This window comes from Saccopteryx leptura, chromosome 10 (assembly GCF_036850995.1).
Source record: "Saccopteryx leptura isolate mSacLep1 chromosome 10, mSacLep1_pri_phased_curated, whole genome shotgun sequence".
Taxonomy (NCBI): Eukaryota; Metazoa; Chordata; class Mammalia; order Chiroptera; family Emballonuridae; genus Saccopteryx; species Saccopteryx leptura.
Window position 1 is genome coordinate 9,671,468 of NC_089512.1, and position 23,849 is coordinate 9,695,316.

At 46.3% G+C, this 23,849-nt stretch overlaps 1 protein-coding gene across 2 annotated transcripts in view; it reads right to left on the bottom strand.

Annotated features, from left to right (window-relative positions):
* Window positions 1–782: 782 nt before the first annotated feature.
* Window positions 783–23,849, bottom strand: part of SACM1L (SAC1 like phosphatidylinositide phosphatase) — a 51,064-nt gene continuing 27,997 nt past the window's right edge. For both annotated transcript variants that reach the window (XM_066350726.1, XM_066350727.1), the window contains exons 9-20: window positions 22,774–22,859; window positions 21,845–21,931; window positions 20,948–21,016; window positions 17,017–17,096; window positions 13,367–13,465; window positions 11,533–11,671; window positions 9,337–9,406; window positions 9,148–9,220; window positions 7,989–8,082; window positions 7,779–7,871; window positions 6,673–6,730; window positions 783–2,554 (exon numbers count right to left, since the gene is read on the bottom strand). In XM_066350726.1, the coding sequence (XP_066206823.1) occupies window positions 2,418–2,554; window positions 6,673–6,730; window positions 7,779–7,871; window positions 7,989–8,082; window positions 9,148–9,220; window positions 9,337–9,406; window positions 11,533–11,671; window positions 13,367–13,465; window positions 17,017–17,096; window positions 20,948–21,016; window positions 21,845–21,931; window positions 22,774–22,859 (1,085 nt within the window). In that variant the 3' untranslated portion in view covers window positions 783–2,417. The remainder of the gene's footprint in view (window positions 2,555–6,672; window positions 6,731–7,778; window positions 7,872–7,988; window positions 8,083–9,147; window positions 9,221–9,336; window positions 9,407–11,532; window positions 11,672–13,366; window positions 13,466–17,016; window positions 17,097–20,947; window positions 21,017–21,844; window positions 21,932–22,773; window positions 22,860–23,849) is intronic.

Sequence of the window (23,849 nt, forward strand, 5' to 3'; positions counted from 1 at the left end):
CGTGGTGGCAGAGAATTGCTGACAGCCCCTTTGCAGGAAGCCAGCACGTGCGGAAGAGGAAGCAGGGGGCCGCTGTGCGCAGAGCCCACAGCAGGGACAAGCGGACTGCGGCCCATGAGGTTCAGCACAGCTCACGAAGGGGATGATGAGGGGGATGTCCATCCCAGACACTGTTGCCCGGGACCCCATCTCGCTCCCACGTGTGAAGGTCTTCGAGGTGCCAAGGGGTTCAGTCAGCACCTCCGTCCCGCTGACACCTCCCTGCGGCCAGAGAGAACACTTGCTAATAATACTGCCCCACCGCTAGCTGAGACCTGTATCATTTTGAAACACAATTACAATCTGGAGGTAGGGGAACAGAGGATGTCTTTTTATGGACATTATTAAATATTTGCCTAGTTTTATTTGTAACTGTAAGAATTATAAAAATAGACACAATTTCTATTTTTTATTTTATTTATTGGTTTGAGAGAAACATCGATCTGTTCCACTTACTCACACACTCTCATTAACTGATTCTTCTATGTGCCCTGACCCGGGATCCAACCTGCAACCTTGGTGTATCAGGACACCGCTCTATCCAACTGAGCTAAGCAGCCAGCGCTAAACACAATTTCTTTAGTGATCATAACTGGAAAGTGGGGTTTCAGAAGCTATTAAATTCCTTGTTCCTTTATATTGCCTAATTTTTCTATAGTGACCACGCACTGCTTTGTAAGACGTTAAAAACTCTACAATGGACGGACAGTCCTTTAAGACAAAGCGTATGAGCAACACCAACAGTAGTTAGAAAAGATGACGTTTTATTCCCACATACGGCTGTACAGTACATGGATTCAGAAACAAAATCACCGCTAGGTTCTGAAGCATCGACCACAGCAACAGTAGTCCACTCGCTGCAGAGCAGCCGCCAGCAGCTCAGATTCCGTCTTTGTCGTGGTTGTTGGATTTAGTTCTTCGTGTGAAGTGCCCATCACGTTACAGCAGACAGGAACTAAGTTTCAGTGTTCATCTTTTGAACAGTAGGTCTAATCACTTACCCTATTGTGACTTTCAATGACTGAGTTTCAGTGACTTTTTTAAGCTACAGGTTTTTCCAGATATCGTTGCCTTTAGAGTTTCTAAAAGCAACAGCTCTTATTAAGGTTTATAAAAAATGTGGGGAAATAAAAGGTTATGGTGAAATAAAGGTGCTTTTAGAGATGTGTAAAGAAAACAAGATAGCACTGAAAAAACTGTAGTATGTTCAAGCACAACACAAGTATTATAGCAGTATTTCACTGAGCTGTTTGAAGACAGTGGCGATTAGACTACCTTACATACTGTTCTAATATTTAAACCTCATAATTACAGTTTGAATATACAGTCCGACTTAGACCTATGCACAGCTTCTAAAGCCTATTTCTCAGGTTTGTTTTTACACATAAATTAAAGTTGCAGTTGGTCCTTGATTTGGAGACATCACTGTCCGGAAGCACTGCGTTTCAGACACAATCATTGGTGGCGAGCGGAAGCGTCGACAGGGCAGCGGCCCAGAGTCCCGTGCGTGGAAAAGCAGCCGCTGGCTCCACGTGCACCACTGACCAGCACAAGAGCCTCTTGGGGGCTTCCCGTCCCCACGAAGGAGCCCAAAGACCAAACGTCCAGGAGGAAGGAGCGACCAACAAGGGTATTTTGCACACTGGGGCAATCCTCACACAAGAGGCAGCTTTGGACCATTAGCATAAGAGAGACTTTACATTCCTGATTTCATTTACAACTTTTAAAAAAGATAAAATGTATCTGAGCTTTCTTATCACACCTAAACTAAGCTGAACTCACCAGACAGCCCAACGGAAACTTCCAAAGAGCACTGGGCCCCTTTCTCCTCTTCCACCGTGAAGTCACAGGCCATTTTGTCAAACTACTTGATGAATGTAAAAGACTTACATTTTATAAACATAGCAGAGTTAGCTTATTATTAAGCTTTTTTTTTTAAAAAAGGCCAAAGATGGGTGGAAAGGTATGCTTGCTAACAGTGACTGCCTTCCATAATGACAATAATGAAAGTGAGCTAGAAAAATAATTTTACTGTTTTAAATAATGGAAGAAGCTAGATTTTATATATATATATATTACTTATTCTGCAATAGTTGATCAGACTTACGAGTAGATTCCTCCCATTCTGTGAGTTGAATTCAGGTTACGTGTGAATTACAGAATAGCTTCAAATTATAACGTAACTGTCCAGACAGCAGAGAGACTGTCAACGCAGTAACCCCAGATCCAAATTAAGTCCTCACCCCACACAGAGCACAAGGTGTGCTTTCAGACAAAGGCTTTTCAGACCTCAGGCTGATGTGGAAAGCGGGTCAGTAAAGACTCCAGTTCTGCAAAATGGAATCTTCCAAGCCAAGCCGCTTTCCACAGACACAAACTCAGTCTATCTTTTCTTTCTGGACCAATCTGGGAGCATCGACAAAATCTTTGCCGTTGTAAAGAATAATCAAAAAGGTTCCAACGCTTGCAACTCCCCAAAAGAGCACATAGGCCAAGGTTTCTGTCCAAGTGTCACCTGTTGATAAAAAAAAAAAGAGTTGATAAGTCATTTACTGATACCAGAGCCAACTTTCAGCCACTCACTCCATCCTGACATTAAGTTTACGAACAGCCCAACCAACGGTGATGCAGTCAACAGAGCATCCACCTGGGTGCTGAGGTCCCAGGCTCAAAACTCAAGTCGCTCGCTGGCTTGAAGCCCAAGGTCACTGGCTTGAGCAAGGGGTCACTGGCTCGGCTGGAGCCCCCCACCCCAGCCTCCCGTCAAGGCACGTATAAGCAATGAGCAACTAAGGTGCAGCTACAAGCTGATGCTGCTCGCTCACTCACTTCCCGTTTCTCTAAAAAAACAAAGTTTACGAAGACATCCACAGGAAAACGCAGGAATCTGTCACGTGAGGGGACTCCAGGAGTTCTCCCACTCAGATCCTCTCCAGGGCTTGATAACCATGGAGCTGGGCCCCACCCAGACTTCCTGGTTTGGCAGGTCTGTGGTGGGCCCAAGACTCTGCTTTCTGTCCAGTTCCCAGATAATGCTAACGCTGCTGGTCAAGTGGCCACACTTTGAGAACCAATTGACTAAACTATTTCATGTTATATCACACAAAAAATAATTACTTTTGGCTTATATATATATACACACACACACACACACACACACACATAAGCACCTTAGTTGTTCATTGATTGTTTTCTCATATGTGCCTTGATGGGGGGGGGGGGGCTACAGCAGACTGAGTAACCCCTTGCTCAAGCCAGCGACCTTGGGCTCAAGCTGGTGAGCTTTGCTCAAACCAGATGAGCCCGCGCTCAAGCTGGCAACCTCAGGGTCTCGAACCTGGGTCCTCGCCATCCCAGTCTGACGCTGTATCCACTGCGCCACCGCCTGGTCAGGCTTACATATTTTATTATTACAAGAAACTATGTCTAGCAGTTTTAGTTCACAGTCCTATGATGGCTATTAGCCACCATCAAAATATCTACACCAAAATAACTTTACAAAATATACGTGTCAGAAAACTTATATATTAAAGTGTCAAACTCAATAATCTAGTTTAATAACATCTGTGACACAACTCTTCTGATGTGCATTTTAAGTGAGACAGACAAACAGGGACAGGCAGGAAGGGAGAGAGGTGAGAAGCACCAACTCATAGTTGCGGCACCTTAGTTGTTCACTGATTGCTTTCTCATATGTGCCTTGACTGGGGGCTCTAGCTGAGCCAGTGACCCCTTGCTCAAGACAGCGACCATGGGCTCAAACCAGTGACCCTGCGCTCAAGCCAATGACCTCAGGGTTTTGAACCTGGGTCCTCAGCATTCCAGGCCAACGCTCTATCCACTGCGCTACCACCTGGTTAGGCCTGATGTGCATTTTTGAACCCTGGAGCTCAGGAAGGTCAGCAGTGGGCCCGGGCAGAGATGGGCTTTGTCCTACCCCCGAAGGAGCTGGACCCAGTGTCACCTGCCGTCTGCGATCACAGAGGTCTCCTCTGTGCGGGGAAGTGTGCGGAGCCCACCGCCCGCGAGAGACACGCTTCTCCTGGTGAGCGGTCAGGTGTCTCTGAAAAACCCAAGTAGGGCTAGAAGCTGGACATTACCAGGTAAACATCGCCAAGCTCCTTAACAAGTAAATGATATGTTACCATCCACAGTATCCAATCTCTTTTTACTTAAAAACATCAACATTTGCATGATTGTTAATTTTCACACCTCTGAGTCTTAACATTCTTTTTGGCAAAGGAGAACGCAGTCCTCCGCCCCCTGCCCTCCCCAAAGCGCCCGTCCACCTGCTCAGGCTGAGCGCCGACCTCGGCCTGGTGCTCTCCGGAGGGGTCTACAGGGGAACGTGAGTGCACAGTCAAGGAAACACAGAACAGGCCAAACTGTTTACAAACTAGTCCCAGTGGGGTGCCCCCCAATGTTGTACAGAAAGAAGTTCGAGGGTCCAGGGAGTAAACAGTCCAGCATGAGCCCCTGAGGGATGGTGAGAATCCGACTGGCTGGTTCTGCCCCCCGCCCACCCCCACACCTGATACAGGACAGAGTCCTGCCACACAGCGGTCCCTGTGCCCTTGAACCCTTAGCCTGTGCTTGTACTATGAACTGAGAACGCTTTTCACATTTTTAAAGAGATGTAAAAACAAACAATGTGCAATAAAGATCATATGTAATCACCAGGTCTAAATTATTCATTAGCCAGCTCAAGAGAAGAAGCTAAGCCCTGCTCCAGAGTAACCACAGAGGGCCCGGCCCTGCGCCAGGGCTGTAAGCGCCACCGCTGAGGGGTTAGGACAAACAGGCGCTGAGCCCCCTGCAGGCCAGCAGACATCGTGTGGGGTGGGCAGTGACACAGTCGTCCACTCAGCAAACTCTGCTGAGGACTCTCCTGTCCCAGACACAGGAGATGACACAAGGGGCAGGACAGGCTCTGCCCTGGGAAAGGTGCTGGTCCAGCAGAAAGAGGGGTGTGCAGCTCACTCCTCCACCCGGAGAAACCCACGGGTGGGGCGGGCAACAGAGGACACCAGTGCTGAGACAGACGTCCTGAATGACGATGGAGTTACAGGAGGGACTCGCTACACGAGAGGGTCACGAAGTGCTAGGCAATCAGAGAGGAGGAGAGTCTGGTGGGGAACCAAGGAACACTTGGGGTGATCTGAACAGTGCCTGCAGTGAGGGGAGCACCCGGCGGAGGGGAGAACCAGGCTGAGGAAGGGAGAACCAAGCGGAGGAGGGGAGCCCCGGGCGGAGGAGGGGAGCCCCGGGCGGAGGAGGGGAGCCCCGGGCGGAGGAGGGGAGAACCAGGCGGAGGAGGGGAGCACCGGGCAGAGGAGGGGAGCACCCGGCGGAGGAAGGGAGCACCGGGCAGAGGAGGGGAGAACCGGGCGGAGGAGGGGAGCACCGGGCAGAGGAAGGGAGCACCCGGCGGAGGAGGGGAACACCGGGCGGAGGAGGGGAGCACCGGGCGGAGGAGGGGAGCACCGGGCAGAGGAGGGGAGAACCGGGCCGAGGAAGGGAGCACCCGGCGGAGAACCGGGCGGAGGAGGGGAGCACCGGGCGGAGGAGGGGAGAACCAGGCGGAGGAGGGGAGCACCAGGCAGAGGAGTGGCAGCCCAGGAACTCAGGGAGAACCAGCGGAGGGAGGGCGCTGCCCCCCCCCCCAGGGCGCCTGGCTGCTCTTCAAAAGGACAATACAGCCCCATCACAGACCCACATCCCAGAGCACCGAATATCCCTTACGGGAGATACTTGAATCTTAGGTGCTTAATAACTCAGTAAAATAAAAAAATACTTAAGAGAAAAAAATCAGTAAAGACCTATTAGCTCAGTTCTTAGGCAATTTTGCTCATAAAATATTTAAATTTAATAAGTACTTTATTAATTTATTAATTATTAACATCATTTATTTGTCCAATAGGTAGTTGAATAAATTAAACATCCATAAATGGTATATTTTGCAGTTCTTAAAACTAAAGAACATGGGGAAATGTCTATATTGCTCAGTGAAAAAAAATCACAAAAAACGTGTATCTCAACTTAAAAAAAAAATCACATTCAATTATAAAGATTAAAATATCCACGTGTTAAGAGTAGTTTAGCTTACCTCTGGAAGGTGGGTGATAATATTTTCTTCTTTTTGCCTAGCTCTAGTTTCCATAATTACTATGCATTACTTTGGAAAGAAAAAAATGTTTTAAAAAATCTGAAAAACCGCCTGACCTGTGGTGGCGCAGTGGATAAAGCGTCGACCTGGAAATGCTGAGGTCGCCGGTTCGAAACCCTGGGCTTGCCTGGTCAAGGCACATATGGGAGTTGATGCTTCCAGCTCCTCCCCCCCCCCTGTCTCTCTCTCCTCTCTCTCTCCCTCTCTGTCTCTTTTTATCCCTTTCTCTCTCCTCTCTAAAATGAATAAAAAAAAATTTAAAAAAAAAATCTGAAAAACCATTTATGAAGCTACTGAGTACATACATATTTCCCCCTGGTCACATCTAAGGACTCATCGGGACTAACCTCGTCTGCTCATTTTACTCCCGAACTTCAAGTGGTGAGCAGACCCAGAAACTCAGGCTGCTGTACAAGGGGTTCCACATTCCCGACATGAACACAGCGTGTGCAACGCAGCCGACCTACCTGCCATGAGCAAACAGATGATGCACATCGAAAAGGCCACGACCATGATGATCGGCAACTGGAAAAGAGAACGGGAGAAGCCGTCCGTCAGCCGGGACGCCAGCCGGGCGCCGCAGGACTGTGCACGCTCCCCTTCCCGAGACAGAAGAAACTCTCCTGCAATCTAACATACAGGTATCTCTTTCCGACAAAACACCCCTCTTTAGGGGTTCGATCGCAGCTGCCCCAACCTTCAGACTGGTTATCAGCTCTGAGAAGCAGGACGCTGCTCCAAACTGGGTACTAAGTGGAGGGAGGCGGCCCCCACGTGGACCCAGGACACTAGGCCTCCCTTGCCCTCCAGGACACAGCGCCCACTGGAACGGGGCTCAGAGAGGCACCTGCCAAGTCTGGTGAAAAGAAGTAAAAAAGGTAGAGAAATACCAAAACCATGGAGGCACACTGCTTTACTGCCTTTCACCTTATTGGGCTTTGCAGTCGCCCCCTTTTTTTCCCCCTAAACAAAGTGAAGGTTGCGGCAACCCTGTTGTCAAGCATCTAGGGCCATTTTCCTACAGGCTCAGATAACGGTTAGTTAGCCTTTTCAGCAAGAAAGTATTTTTTAACTAAGATACATACTTTACTGTGCTTTCTTAGCCACAGCGCCACTGCCCGCTTAACAGACTACAGTCCAGTGCACACTTCTGTCTGCGCTGGACGCCAAAAACTCCGTGTGGTTGGCTCACTTCAGCGCCACACTCGCTTGACGGCAGTGCCGGGACGCGAGCCTGTGATGGCTGAGATCTATGCCCGTGCTCTGCCTTCCAAGTACAAGTTTGCTTCCAGCAATCTCTCACCATAGGGAGTGACGTCTTGCTGAAAGCAGACGCCTTCCCCGTTCCCTAGGCTGCGTGTCTGCACATTCAGAGCATGTGCAAGAGAGAATCTGGACAGAAAACACATATTCCGAAGTCTCTCTATTCCTCCCTCAGATCTGCTGGGGGAGACCCAGGTAATTCTATTCCCTTTAGAACAACGTATGATGTCTTAATTCACAGGGAGCTGCCACCATCTACACCTTCAGAGACAATGCTTTTAACAACTTGAAAAACATAAAGGTTTCTTACAGCCAGGAATTTCAAATCCCTTGGGACACTTAAAGGACTGTGAGATTCTAATTCATCCACTGAATAGTTCCCAAGAAATAAGTCTATGGCGTCCTAGAACAGAAAGAAGAAAATGATTAACTCCCAAGTTAGGTGTGACAGCATTACTGAAGAACAGTGTAAAAGACACAGGCATCTAATGACCAAAACTAGCACAGAGCCCAAGCTTACTTGTCTAAACCCATCAGAAAAGTTGTTCTTGTAATACCGCACGAGGGAGTTCCAGCCGTCCTTTAGAAGACCCAGCTGCGTTCTCTTCCCAGTCCTGGTCGAAAGACAGTATGTCTGAGTTACACATTTGCATATTAAATTCCCGTACTATTTTATTATTTATTTTCATTTTTTGAGAGAGTGGAGGAGAGAGAAAGAGGGAGATGATGGGGGAGGGAGAGGGAGAGGGAGAGGGGGAGGGGGAGGAGGAGGGGGAGGGGGAGGGGGAGGGGGAGGAGGAGGGGGAGGGGGAGGGGGAAGGGGTAGCATCAATTCATTGTTCCACTTAGTTGTGCACCCACGAACCGCTTCTCATAAGTGCCCTACGGGGGCTGGAACCAGCACGCTTGGGATCAAGCTGGTGACTCTGAGATTGAACCAGCAACCTCGGCACTCCAGGATGATGCTCTAAACACTGTGTCACCAGCCAGGGCTCACACTGTTTTATAGTGTGAGAAAAAGTGACCAATAAGTATGTGATATGGAGATGAGAGGTACAAAGCTTTTAAAAATCAACCCTGAAAATATAAAGGAGATGCCCCACAAAAGAAACCACTAGCAGATCCAACAAATAGGCATTCCTTCTAAAACACCACCACAGTAGGCACGCAGGGAAAAACAGCCAGTTTCAGTTGCAAAGACAAGAAAGAGGGGAAAGAAACACGAAGTCCAGGTTAAGTGTAGGAGACAGCAAAGAGACTAAGAAATCTCATTTTGTTCCCAGGAAATCCACACAGCAGGGAAAAAGCCCAACCGCATTTTAACAAATCCAAAAGCGCCCCTCCCCTGCTCAGTGCGGGCCCCAGGAAGCACAGCACAACGCCTGGCTGCTTTTAGAGGGGCAGAACCTCACCTGCTGAGCCCGACCGGGAAGGTACATTTGAGAACTGAAGACCAGGGGCCTCAGCCCTCCCCATTCCCCACGCCCCCCAGGGAGGCGGGAGCCCCCAGCAGGCGCCCAGGGCTCTGGTCTCCGGGCAACCCTGCCCCGCCAGTCCTAACGAGGCCCAGGCGCAGTGCTTTGCTCTGTTGCCGCGGGCATCTGGACTCTGCCCGCAGCTCGCAGGCCCCCGGACCTGGGAAGCACCTGTCTGGAATGCTAGTGAAAAGCATGGCTTGCCTGGTGAAGTCAGTCTTCAAGGCACCAGTTCCCGCATACTGTCTGGCACAAGCATTTGCATTGTCAGCCCAGGCTGTGAGAAAGAGTAAAATTCAGCTGATGATGATGAAATGACAACCAGAGTTTTAAATCTAAAATAACTTATTTCAAAATCTGAGTAACTTTGCTTCTATCAAAGCAAATACCTACCATTTTTGTAAATCTTCTCAAATTCATCTTGTTCTTCGAGCTTTTGTCCCACATGCAAAACACCTAGTCTCTGAAATAAGAACAGTTCCCACATTACGTGTAGTAGATTTCAGCAGCCGGGATTCAGAAGAAAAAGCTAACAGTCCTCAAACTGTGTCAGGCCGCTGGCTGCAGGTGGGAGGTGCGTACTCTGCATAACAAGTCCCAGCAGACCAGACTCCCCCCACCCCGCCCAGGCTGGGCTGCAGCGCCCCCTCCCGAAGCCCCACATGGCAGGACAGCGGGAGAGGGAAAGGGGCCCAGCGAGAGCCCCTGTGGGAACCCACCCACTGCTTCCTCCTTCCTCTGCCCCTTCACCCCTCTCCCCTCCTTACAACCCACCATAACCCAGGCTTCCTCACCCCCAGATTTACCCCTAACCCAGGGACCCTTTGAGAAATGGATGAACGCCACATACCTATCTCCCCACAAACTGTACACCCGCACGGCCCTTTGCACAAATTCTCAGGGGACTCCCGGGCATCTTGCATGCTCCATGGACCCACCCCCCTTGGGTTCACTAGCCACGGATCAGAACTGCTGTCTTGGGCCTTGCCATGGACCCTTGACCTTCTACCCTCTGAGAAGCCCCATCTCAGTGTCTCTGCCTCAGACACAGCACATCAAGGCACACCAGGGTGCCCACCCTAGCCGACACCCACGATGCCAGAGAGGTCCCCGTCCAAAGACTCCTGAACGTGCTCAGGCTTCATAACACCATATTTATCATGGAAAACAGTTCAATGCACATTAAAGAACCCAGTTGAATAGGTTTTTGTTCATCAGCCTTAGACACAACCATTACTGATATTGTTGCTACAGAAAAATAGACTCTGAAGTCAATTCAACAGGCTCACAAGCACAACGCCCAACACGAACCAGAGAACTAGAGAAGGCTCCCACAGGGAACCCACACCTTGGGCATGTGCTCCTTTAGGGTTCAAGGACAAGTCACCCTAAGGGAGGAATTCCTCCTCACTTCCTCCCTGGGTACCACAAAACCACCATGCACAAAGCTGAATGGTGACTATTCCAGTGGGAAAGCGTTTGGAATGCATTTGTTTGCCCCTTCCAACAAATGCCAATGGGGTCTGATCAGTTGCACTTACATATTTTTAATACCAAACAGAAACAGAAGGAAACATTTCCATCTATTTGTCACAACAGCATCGTCTTAGTATAAAGCACGGCTGCCTCAGAAGCTTTGTACCTGGGAGCTAACACCCTTCGTCATAAAGAGAGACGCAGACAAAAACCACCGACTACTCTGTACCATTGAAATAGAAAGACAGTTTTAAGTGAGACTATCTAATGCTGGCAAGAGTTCACTGAGATACTGGCACGACCCCTTTGCAGGGCAACATACCTATTCCCTTTAGCCCAGTCACAGGACTTCTAGCAATTAACCCGAAAGAGTACAAGTTAACAATAATATTCACAGATATACTCTCTACAGTGTTATTTCTAAGCCCAAAATGTGGCAACCTGAATGGCTTAGCAAATTATAGTACAACTGAAGGCAACTAGGGCGAGAAGAAAGGGCACGATGCAGCCGGGCACGCACACACAGACCATGTGATGGAAAATGCACGGCCCTGGATGGCAAGACACAAAAACAAAGTGAGCAGCAGGGTTAAGGTGAGGGCAACGTGACCGTTTTATGTTATTGGTTTCCTTTTTTGTTTTGTTTTTTTGTTTTTGTTTTTCCTGAAGCTGGAAACGGGGAGGCAGTCAGACAGACTCCCGCATGCGCCTGACCGGGATCCACCGGGCACACCCACCAGGGGCGATGCTCTGCCCACCAGGGGGCGATGCTCTGCCCCTCCGGGGCATCGCTCCGCTGTGACCAGAGCCACTCTAGCACCTGAGGCAGAGGCCACAGAGCCACCCCCAGCGCCCAGGCCATCCTCACTCCAATGGAGCCTAGGCTGTGGGAGGGGAAGATAGAGACAGAGAGGAAGGAGAGGGGGAGGGGTGGAGAAGCAGATGGGCGCCTCTCCTGTGTGCCCTGGCCGGGAATCGAACCCAGGACTTCCACACGCCAGGCCGACGCTCCACCACTGAGCCAACCGGCCAGGGCCTTATGTTATTGGTTTTTAAAGATGAAGTTTCTTTAACTGTTTGCTATTAGTTAATAAAAAAAAACCGGCTCAGCACCTGCAGCTGGGCCTGCAGCGAGCGACGCGCGAGCAGACTCTGGATGACGTTGGTTCTGTCCAGACAGTCCATGCAGTTGCTGCGGAACACGCCCTCCTGGTGCGTCACCACCTTGCCGGTCGAGTCCACTATAAAATAACTGAAACATATTTGTATAAACACTCTCATAGAAGTCAATTAAATCTATAAGGACATACCTCAATAACACAGGCCTCTGATCAATAACGTTATTAAAACCAGTAAATTAAAAGGTCAGACAGGAAATGCATGATCCAGGTGTATCTGATTAGCAGGGACCAGAAAGACCACAAAGGGCCCAGGCAGGAGAGCTCCCACCCCAAACACAGCCACAGCGTCCCAGGTCATTTCACCCCTGAGACGTGAAGAAGCTGAGTTGGGAAATGACAATGGTTGCTATGGACACCACCCATGTGTCCCCAAGGACAGGAGAGGGTTTCATCTGACCTCATTATCCTGCCCATGTCCCACATGTCAGGGTTGCTTGAGGCCCAAGCCCCTGCACTATCTGTGTCAGAATTCCCTGAGTTGTTTGTTTAGAATGAAGGTGGCAGGCTCTGAGATAAACTGAGTAAGAATCTCTGAAGCAAGGGTGGGATACTGTGCATTAAAAACATTTTAAAATCCTTTCTTAAAAAGAGTAATATAAGCCAACAGTACAAGACTTGTAAGGTCTAATAGAGTATTATTTGAAAATCAGGTTCCCTTTCTCCCCTTAACCATTCCGATGTCTACAAGGGAGCCAGCCATGGTCGCCAGTCCCCGTGTTTCCTGTATTTTTAACCGTCTGCTCAGATAATACTACGCTCTTGAAAACCTGACCACACACACACACACACACACACACACACACACACGGAGGTGACGTGCATGAACTCTGACAGCAGGCACTGGTCTGCTGGCCTGGGCTCCTCAGGTAACTCACTAGCTTGAAATAGGTAATTTCCACTTTCAGAGTGGAAGCTTTCCATCTACAGAACGGAAGTGACAGCGCCAGCACCAGGCTGCTGGAGGCGTGAATGAGACCGCACAGCGTACTTCCAAAGCTGAGCAGGAGGGTGTGCAGCACAGCACGTCAGGAACAGTCGTTAATACTGACTAGCTGAGGCAAAACAAACTGTCAGAATGGTTTATAGATTCCTTCCTCTGGCGTCAAAGTAAGTAAAGACTGACAGGTGCAGAGTACAGTACCCTGTGAACCAATACCGTAAATAACACGGCAAACGGGCGCAGGAAGCACCACGAGGATGTTCAGATCCTTTGCTCCATTAATTTCTACTCGCAAGAATTTATTCTAGGAAATAATTGAACAGAAGTAGCACTATATACACCCAGAGGGAGTCAGAGCAGCACCGTCCTTCATGGCGGAAGGGGCGAGGAAACAAAGCAGACGCGCAGCGGGAAGGAGCGCACAGGACCGACGGCACGGTGGCCCAGCGCGCAGGCGCGTTCACTCCTCTCACCACGACGGGGGAGGAGGGGCCTAGTGACGCAAATCTGTGCAGAACATGCCATGAAAGCAACTGCTGTGAAAGTCAATTACCTTCGGTTATGTAAATTATACACGTGTGAAGGATAATTCATAAAAATACATACACACTGTTGTGGGTCATTTTTAAAAATTTAAAAGTATTTTTAAATCATGAAGTCTCATTTTTTCAATTAAAAAAACCCTAAAAATAATCATACAAAAAATGATAATATAGAAAAGTGCTGTCAACCCAGGGAAATGTAAGTCTACTAGATAACACGTAAGTCTGGCTGATATACACACAGACCTCTTCCCACAGCCTCCACAGGGAAGAGAAGCGCTTACCTTAATTCATCCTGTATTTCTGCTACCTGATCCAGTAAAATATTCAGCCGATCCCATCTCATATTTTTACATTCCTTATGGAAGTCAAAGGCAACATATCTACCAAAAGAGAAGAAATTCAAACCGACAAAGGTGACCCAGCTTCTCCCATGACAGGACTTGAACAGCGACCACCCTCTGCACAGCAAGCACCCAGACGTCCTGGGGACGGCAGAAACCCTCCCTCTAGTGTGCCCGGTCACACGCCTGCTCCTCGTGCTCACTCCCTGCCCAGAGGCCACACGCACACGCCTGCCTTCACAGGCCCGTCGCGGCCCGGCAACACAGTTATCGTCTACTTTCGACCCCGCACGCAGGTTAGGGCCCGTCTTACTGCTCCTCGAGTTAATTAAAACGTTCGAAATGGTCAGACTCGATTCAGCCCGAGGAGGGCTAGCTAGATAAGTAAGCACTGCTGTGCACCAGGGGCTGTGAGAACAGAGGCAGAACGGTCCCCACGCCGCTTAGTTACTGAGCACACTAACAAGAACGCCGCTTCACCAAAGGTTACATACACATCACACACACGTGGAAGACAGAACGGTCTTGTTTGCCGTCTGTCAGGGTGATTTTCAGCTACCGATACTTAAGAGGCACACATCTCAATGTCAGAACACATTTAATTGTGAAGAAGGCATACCATGGGGCTGAAAAATACCCCTGGGGGTATTTTCATGTAGGGGTGGTGGCATGAACCAACTCCAAAGTCAAGGGAGGGAGGGAGGGAGGACGCAGAGGACCGGAGCGCCAGGGACACGTGAGCTCACATATCCCCTCCTGCCCAGCGTCCCACTCAGGGATCGAACTGAGTCACAAAGTGGGAGGAATGGGAGGACACTGTGCTCGCCTGCAGAGGAAAATTCCAGAGTGCCTGCTCTCGCGCGACACACTTGGCCCCGACAGACTGAGGGGCATCAAGAAACGTGAACGTGGGCTTCTAAGCAGGTCAGACGAGGGGCTCCTGCCTCCTCAGTTACCGCAGGTGAGAAGTCAGAACAGAACCAGATGTTAGCATGAAAACAGAGCTTAGCCGACTGAGAGGTTTGGTACTGGAAGACCTGGAAGTGGGGGGAGGCTTTTTCAATGACAGCTCCAATAAAAGTGACAGTGTGACAGTTACTTTTGAAGTGCTCTGGGCATAATACTCTAGAATTGTTTAAAGAATATAAGCGAAGTATGTATTTGGACCCTTAAGCGTCTATCCTTCTAAAATCACATTTAAATCATCTAAGAATGAGTTACAGCGGAGGACCCGGGTTCGATTCCCGGCCAGGGCACACAGGAGAAGCGCCCATTTGCTTCTCCACCCCTCTGCCGTGCTTTCCTCTCTGTCTCTCTCTTCCCCTCCCGCAGCCAAGGCTCCATTAGAGCAAAAGATGGCCCGGGCGCTGGGGATGGCTCTGTGGCCTCTGCCTCAGGCGCTAGAGTGGCTCTGGTCGCAATATGGCGACGCCCAGGATGGGCAGAGCATCGCCCCCCTGGTGGGCAGAGCCTCGCCCCTGGTGGGCGTGCCGGGTGGATCCCGGTCGGGCGCATGCGGGAGTCTGTCTGACTGTCTCTCCCTGTTTCCAGCTTCAGAAAAATGAAAAATGAAAAAAAAAAAAAACAAACACTAAGAATGAGTTACATAACTTTATCTTGATAATACACTATTTTAAATATATTAATTTACTGCTGAACACAACAGTCAAGCAGTTGGACTTCTTCCAAAGTTCTAGAAAGAAAACCTTAGACGCATGTCACCTTAAACACCTCATTTTTCCATCCAGTTTCCAGAAGAGTACCTTCCCATTGCTCACATGCCCCACCACGCCTCAGAAGCGCAAGCGTGGGACTGTCCTCTTTCTGGTCATTCACTGAACCCTGAACTTATTCTATTTAATTACTCAAAGTAACGATGGTCCAAAAAAAAACCAATCAGTAAACTAAAGTCTAAAAGTGACTCCCCACTTGTTATCTGAAAGATGACAATAAATCTACCATTTGACTTCCCTTTTAACCCTACCAGAATACATATGTATGAAGTAAAAAGCTATCAGGTACACTGTTAACATGCTCCGCTGTCTGGTGGTCGTCAGTGCTCACGGGGGAGATGACAGCAGCTTGGGGTGCTCCCCTTCAGCAGTAGCTGGCCCCCGAGTTCTCTGAAACACCTGGGTGTAGTTTCAGACTCTGACTTAGGCCTCAAGTTCTCAGAGTTAGCTGCTGCTACCAGCTCCAGACCACTCTGGAGGCCAGCACACCTAGGGAAACCTCTGGGCAGAGCGTTTGGTTTTGTTTTTTTTAGTATTTTTAATTTATTGATTTCAGAGAGCAAGGATGGGAACGAGAGAGACGGGAACATCGATCTGTTTCTGTGTGTGCCCTGACCGGGGATCGAATTGGCAACCTTTACGTATCAGGACGATGCTCTAACCAACCGAGCTATCTGGCTAGGGCTAGGGCAGAGGGTCCTAACCAGGGTCAACAGGAGTCAGCACACAGACTTTTTCCAGAATACACATGCTGGACTCCAAACCCAGAGATTCTAATTTTCATGTCTGAGGATATTCTGAGTAAGTCCCCTGAGGACCTGGGGGCGCACCTGGTTAGCAATCCCTTCTCTGCATTCTCCATGGTGTGTCTGGGAAGGTTCCACTGCGAGGCGGCAAAAATGTATGAATTTGCTAGAGCTTTTGAATGAGACAAAATAGACAAATTCTCCTCCAAAGTTTCATTATATCATTCCATTTTTGTGTATGTTTAAGATTTCCCATAGATTAAAATAAATTCTGACAAAGTAACCCTGTGCTATTTCTTTGGAAAGTTTTCCCCCAATATCTGTGATTACTTCCTCTCAAAAGCATAGCTCCACCGCCTGCCCCAGTTCCTGCTGCGGAAAGTTCCAGAATGGGCTGCTTCATTGCCTTGCACCTCTCCAGGGGTAACTGCTGACGTCTTAGAACCTCCTCTTCTGACAGGGCTCCCGAGTTTGCAACTGTTGCCTGCGGACTTCAGAGAGGGGCAAAGCCGCTGCTCCAGACATGGCCACCATGCCGCAGGAAGTGCTCCAGCTCATTCATGGGGGGGGGGGGGGCACAGACCACACATGGCACTCAGGAGGAACTGCAATTCGTGACCCAGGGACCATAGTGACACAAAGCCTCAAGAAGGGGGTTTGTGCCTGACCTGGGGTGGCGCAGTGGGTGGAGCACAGGCTTGGAGGGCTGAGGTCGCCGGTTTGGAACCCGGGCTTGCCCAGTTAGGGCACATGAGAAGCAACTACAAGCTGAGGCTTCCAGCTCCTCCCCTTCCCCCAGCCCCTTCCTTTTTCTCTCTCTCCACTCTCTAAAATCAATAAATAAAGTCTTAAAAAATGGGGCTTAATCAGGGACTAAATTTTTATAAAATTCAAGTTAAAACTCAACTATTAAGAAGTTTTCTGCAATAGATATTATACTAAAAAAAGTCAACAAAATTATGCTTTGATCTAGCATTAAAAAAAAAAAAGCTGAAAGGTATGTCGATAAAATATATAATATATATACACACACATACTATCTACGCACCTGTGTGTATATGTAAGTGCACAGCTAACCCAAAAAGACCTGCCACGGATTTCTAGTCAATACCTGATCATTCCACTTGCCAAGGAAGACACCATTGTTGCAAATGCCTGTTCAAGTGGCTTCTCTGAGCCCTTCTGGTTAACCTGTAAAAAATTAAAAACATAACAGCTTTAAGTGACATCAGCAAAACTAGGAAGCTCCAAGCTCTTGTTCCCTTACAAAAACATTGAAAAAACCAAAAGCTGTCTGGGCCAACTTTATAGGAGCTCTGGAAAACAATCAAAGGTTTCCAGCAACGAAGAAACGATCCAATCAAGGAAAAGCCATCTTCACAGGCACAGAACAGTTCTGTGGCATTCTGACTTGCCGTTACCCTCGCCACTGCACCCTTCCTGGTACAGGGAGGGTCTTAGTCTTAAGCAGTGATAACTGGTTCTCAGGTCCCCTCCTCAAACCGGAGGGAGCGGACCAGACCTTACTTGCACAGTATTATGTCTGTTTTGTTCTGACCTAAAGGATGGACTCATTGTCTATCTTGCACAACCCTAACACAGACAGGGAAGGTGGTGGACACTGCTCATAAAAGCCACAAGAGGACTAGAAACCAACAGAGGCCTATGGCAAAAGACTTCAGGTGGAGACAGGAAACAGACTCTCTAAGCCTGCATAAGAAGCGGGGGTGATTTTCTTTGGGAGATTAGGACATTAAAAAGCAGCCACATAGCCTGACCAGGCGGTGGCGCAGTAGATAGAACATCGGACTGGGATGCGGAGGACCCAGGTTCGAGACCCCGAGGTCGCCAGCTTGAGCACAGGCTCATCTGGTTTGAGCAAAAAGCTCACCAGCTTAAACCCAAGGTCACTCGCTTAAGCAAGGGATTGCTTGGTCTGCTGTAGCCCCACGGTCAAGGCACATATGAGAAAGCAGTCAATGAACAACTGAGGTGTTGCAACGAAAAACCAATGATTGATGCTTCTCATCTCTCTCCGTTCCTGTCTGTTCCTATCTATCCCTCTCTCTGACTCTCTCTCTGTCCCTGTAAAAAAAAAAAAAAAAGGCAGCCACATATAAGGAGGATTTTGGAAAGCCACATGCATACCCAGGTAAGGTGCAGGCTCAGAAAAAAAAAAAGTCCTGAGAAGACCTTAAACCTTCAGCTCGGACTGATTCCTAGGCTCCGAGAAAGCCTAGCTAATCAGTGAAGGAGTGCTCTGCAGAACCAATCTGCAGAGACTGGGGCTGATGTTCTTTTTTGTTTTTTCCTCTGTCTGTTTCCATTTCTGGTGTTCAAGAAAATCTGTCAAAACATAAGCTGAACATAAGCTAAAAGAATAGACTTCAGGGAGCATAAACAACAAGGAATAGTCTTAGTAAAAATAGTCTGGAAAAGTCTCAAAACAAATGGATCACTACATAGTTCAACAATAAAACAAAACAAAAACAAATAGCAAACCCACTGGAAAGAAGAATCCAACTTCCAGAGTCACCACACTATAGCCAACCGACGCCCAAATTTCAACAACGAAATCACGGAGCACACAATTAAAAAAAAAAAAAGGCTTATTCAATGGGAAAGGATAAATTGACAAAAACCATCCTTGCAGAAACCTTATTAGATAAAGGTTCTTAAATAACTGTCTTAAATATGCTCAGTGCTATAATAAAAGATAAAAAAACTAAAGGAAATCAGGAAAACAGTATATGAACAAAACAAGAATATCAACAAAGAAAACAATTGCTCAAAGGAACCAAACACCAAGTCTGGAGCTGAAAGTATGAAATGGAAATTAAAAATTCAGGAGTTCAAAGGCACTGTTAGCAGGAAGAAAAAGTAATCAGCAAATCTGAAGACATGACAAATGAGATAAATCTGCAAAGCGGAAAGAAGAGAGAATGAAGAAAAGCAAACAGAGCATAGGAGACTTCTGGTAAACCATCAAACAGACAATATATTCATTGTGGGAGCCCCAGAAAGAGGGGCAAGAGAGAGAAAGGGGCACAGAAATTAAAGAAAAAGTGGCCCAAAACTTCTCCAATTTGATGAAAAACAAATTTTCAAATACAAGAAGTGTACCAAACTCCAAGTTTAATAAAATGAAAGCACCCCATATCAAACATATCATAATCAAATTAATGAAATACAGAAAGGATGCTGAAATCAGTAAGAGAAAAGATTCATCACATACAGGAAATTCTCAATAGAATTATATGCCAATCTCTCTTCAGAAACCATGGAAGCCAGAAAGCAGTGGGGACGATACATATAAAGCACTGAAAAAACTGACTGAAATCAACAAATGAACAAACAAGACAAACAAAAATTCACAGATGCAGACAACAGGATGGTGGTTACCACAGGAAAAGGAGGGTAGGGCGGAGGCTAAAGGGGGTCAAATATATGGTGATGGAGGGAGATTTGACTTTGGGTGAAGACACATGAAATATATATAATAGATGATGAAAAAAATATATATAGATGATGTACTATAGAATTGAACACTTGAAACCTATATAATTTTATTAACCAATATCACCCAAAAAAAATTTAATAAGAGCCCTGGCCCTTTGGCTCAGTGGCAGAGCGTCAGCCTGGCAGGAGTCCCGGGTTCAATTCCTGGCCAGGGCACACAGGAGAAGTGCCCATCTGCTTCTCCACCCCTCCCTCTCTCCTTCCTCTCTGTCTCTCTTCCCCTCCTGCAGCCAAGGCTCCACTGGAGCAAAGATGGCCCGGGTGCTGGGGATGGCTCCTTGGCCTCAGCCTCAGGCACTAGAATGGCTCTGGTTGCAACAGAGCTACACCCCAGGTGGGCAGAGCATCGCCCCCTGGTAGGCATGCCGGGTGGATCCTGGTCGGGCGAATGCGAGAGTCTGTCTGACTGCCTCCCCATTTCCAACTTCAGAAAAATACAAAAAAAAAAAAATTAATAAGAAAATAAACAGAAAACAAAACAAAAACAAACAAACAAAACGCTGTTGACCAAAAATTCTGTATCTTGCAAAACTGCTTTTTCAAAAATGAGAGAAAAATTAAAACAATCTTAGGTAAACAAACACTGAGGGAGTTCATTATCACTAGACCTGCCCTACAAGAAATGGTAAAGGGAATCCCTTCAGGTTGAAATGAAAGGATGCTACAAAATATCTCCAAAAAAGATATACAAATGGTGAATAAACACATGAAAAGATATTCAACATCACTAGTCATAAGAGAAAAACCACAATGAGACACCTCAAAACCACAACGAGAACACCTCATACCCATAAGGATAGCTATAATAAAAAAAAAAACAAAAAAACAAAAATCCAGAAAATAAAAAGTATTGACAAGGATGTGGAGAAATTGGAACCCTGCCGCATTGTTGGCAGGAATGCCAAACACTGTAGCTACTGTGAAGAACTATATGGTTGCTCCTTAAGTTAAACAAAGAATTACCACAAGATCCAGCAATTCTATTCCTCAGTGTATACGTAAAAAAATTGAAAGCAGGGACTCAAACAGGTATTTGCACATCCCTGTTCACAGCAGCATTAGTTATAACATCTAAAATGTAGAAACAACCCAATGTCCATCGATGAATAAATGCATAAAAAAGCTGTGGTATACACATAAAATGAAGTAGTATTCAGTCTCAAAAAGGAATGAAATTTTGATACATGCTGCAACATAAATGGATCTGCCTGGCATTCTGCTAGGTGAAACAAGCAAGGCACAAAGGAACAAACATTATAGGAACAGGCAAAATTATAGATACAGAAAGGAGAACTGTATTGGGGCTGAGGGGAGAGGGAAATAGAAAGTTAAGATTAATGGACACTGAGTTTCTGCCTGGTATGATGAAAAGCCAGAAATGGTCAATAGTGATGGTTGCACAACATTCTGAATGACCCTAAATCGCACACTTAAAATGGTAAAATAATACATTTTAAGTAAAAAAAAAAAAAAAGTCATTTTTTTGTGGTTTGTTTTGCCTCCCCCCGAAACAAGAAACATACCAGATTGATTATGACTTGTTTTCCATAAATAATTAATTGTGAATCAAAATGCCTTTGGAAACCATCCATCTAGAGAAGAAAAAGAGTTATACACTTTATCAGAATACACTAAAAGAACATTTACAAGACGTTTTTAAGTATCTTTTAAATATCCTATCTATAGAAACCATGTCTTCTAGATATTCTAAATGCCACACAGTAAATAGTAATTATGAGCCACTGTACTCTGAGCTGCAATATTCTTGCTATAATTCTAAGCACAACTCAAATAGAGTACACACCATACAGTTGCAGATCTTACTGAAATCTCTAACAACTTACATTTGTAATACCAGCGATCCCTTGTCTATTGTAGGGGTTAGATTCCAGAACTGTCCCCTACGCCCTGGATAGGTGAAAATTTGCGAAGTTGCAACCTTATATTTATTTTATTATTTATATATATTTAAGGCTTTATTTCTATTTAATATTCTTTTAATGTTCTAGTTAATATTTTTATATATTTTTAGTATTGCTTTCAACTTTTTAAACTAGAAAATGCTTATTTTACCACAAAAAATAATTAAAATATATAAAAATATCTATATACTGCAAAATCCTGCAATATAGCGAAAAATCCGTGATACAAAATTAAATATATACAATTTAAAAATCCAACTCGAAAAGCGCACCGCACACGGCGAGGGACGGGTAACCCCATGCACGCACAGCTGTTCTCCCGCCTTCCTGACACGCCATCTACAAAACCACTTGGTTTAGAAGCAAACGTGCCAGAACCTGGGAGAAAGGCCTCAAAGATGATGCATTCTGACTTATGAGAAATAAACACATGCTCTGTATGTCAATTATAATGCCAATAAGTCCTTATTTCTAGCTATTAAGCATGGAGATACACACATGATTTGCTACTTTGTTGATCTGTGGCCGTGGTTTATACTTGAGGTTTGGTCTTTGAGACCAGAAAACTGGTATTGAGCCTCGAGTCTGAAAGAAAAGAGCGAACTGTCAACAGAAACATACACACAAACTTATGTTTTTCGGCTTACTTACTGTCAGGAGTGTATGCCTCCCAATGACCACACAGGTAAGAAGGTAAGTACAACCCACCAACCATGAGAGAAGACGAGTCGCGTGTACCTGCCCCTGAAGCTCAGCTTCTGTGGGACTACGTCAGGAAAGGTGCTTTTCACTTGGTTTTATATACACAGCGCACTAGTTTAGTACACAGTTCAGTGTCCCCCTCAATTCCAAAACAAATCACTTCTCTGTGAGTAGCAATTAACAAGTTAGGTCTGTCACATAATTTGGCAGTCTAATAGAATTGGAAAATGGCTGTATTCATTCTCAAATGAATGTTTATGAACCTATACCTTTAGCCAGCAACACTCCGGAGAGCAAGTGATTCACAGCTCCCTCAGGGGGCGATGAGAGAGAGAGAGAGAGAGAGAGAGAGAGAGAGAGAGAGAGAGACTGTCCTGCAGCGACGGCCAGCAGGCAGAGTCGCTGTCCTGCCATCACTGCCCTAGCAATCACATCTAAAGGACTCAGCCGGCAGGCGGCTCCTTTCCCACACCCCCTGCACCCCCTGCACCCCCTGCACCCCCGGCCCAGCCTCTCCTTCAGAGACTGAATCCCAGGGCAGGGAATGCCAGCATGTGAGGGCCAGAGTAACAGAATGCTTTGGGGTAAGCCCTTCCCACATTGTAGACAAACATATTACTTTAAAAAGGCGGAGAGGGGAGGGAAATTTCAATAACGTGACAGAAAATCATGATCCCAGAAGAAAAGGCCGAATGGCTGGCTGCCTCCCAGACATAGGAACTCGCCTGGACAAATGAAGCTTTGCTTCCATTGTAGTGCACGATTTGTTCTGTTTCCACAAAGTTAGCGGCGTGGCCTTCTGAATCAATCCCTGAATTGAAAATTAAATTAAAATGTAGCACATAAGAAACACATCAGAAACTCACTAATTCAGTTTAATTTGGAAAGCAATGTCCAAATTTATAGAAAAGTACTTAAAAAATAAATTTTAAACAAGGGCATAATATATGATCACAAAACTAACAGATGCTTGTTCATTTTAAACAGGCCTAAAGGGGAGTAGTAAGAATCTATTAATAAGTAAAGTTGGTTGATATTTAATGTATCAATTGTTTAGACATATCCAATCCTGTAATTCCTCCAAAACAGTGTTTCTCAAATTTGAGATATTTTAAAGAAAAAATAACAGATTATCAACGCCTCCTGAGAGATGTCCATAAATCACAGTTTAAAAAAAATACTATTTTGAAAGTTAAAACCATTAAACACAATACTTAATGCAAATGTGGCCCATTATGTTAATATTATTTCATTGTATTAATCAAAGTGGTCCAACAGATGTTTATGACTGTAATTACCAAAATGGGAGCACAGAATTGTGTATGAGCTTCCGATCTCCATGACCCCATGACCATGCCCGGGAAGCCTCGTCTAAGACGTATCGCTCTAAGTGTTCAGTCTTGATACTGGTTAGTCCTTCCCAGTATCTGAAGCTTTCCTTCCCAGTCCTGTTCACATGATCTGTTTTTACTAAGAAAAGCTTGCTGAGCAAAGGCAGCTGTCAAGCCAGACCCCGATTTAAACTGCCAAATTATCAGAAAGATATCAGCGGACTTTTAACCGTCTCAAATAGTTTTTAATGTTATTTCTATCTGACATATTACTCAAACATAACCTTTTCAGATGTCAGGTATCAATTTTTCTGTTAATATATTCCCAGAAGAGGACAAAATTACTGAGTCAAATCAGTAATGAAATGCCTTCTCAATACCCTCTGAACTGACCTGTCAGATGCATGGGCTAGACTTGGTTCTTTCCACAATTCTCATATTCCCTTAAGAAACAATATATAGTTATTTTT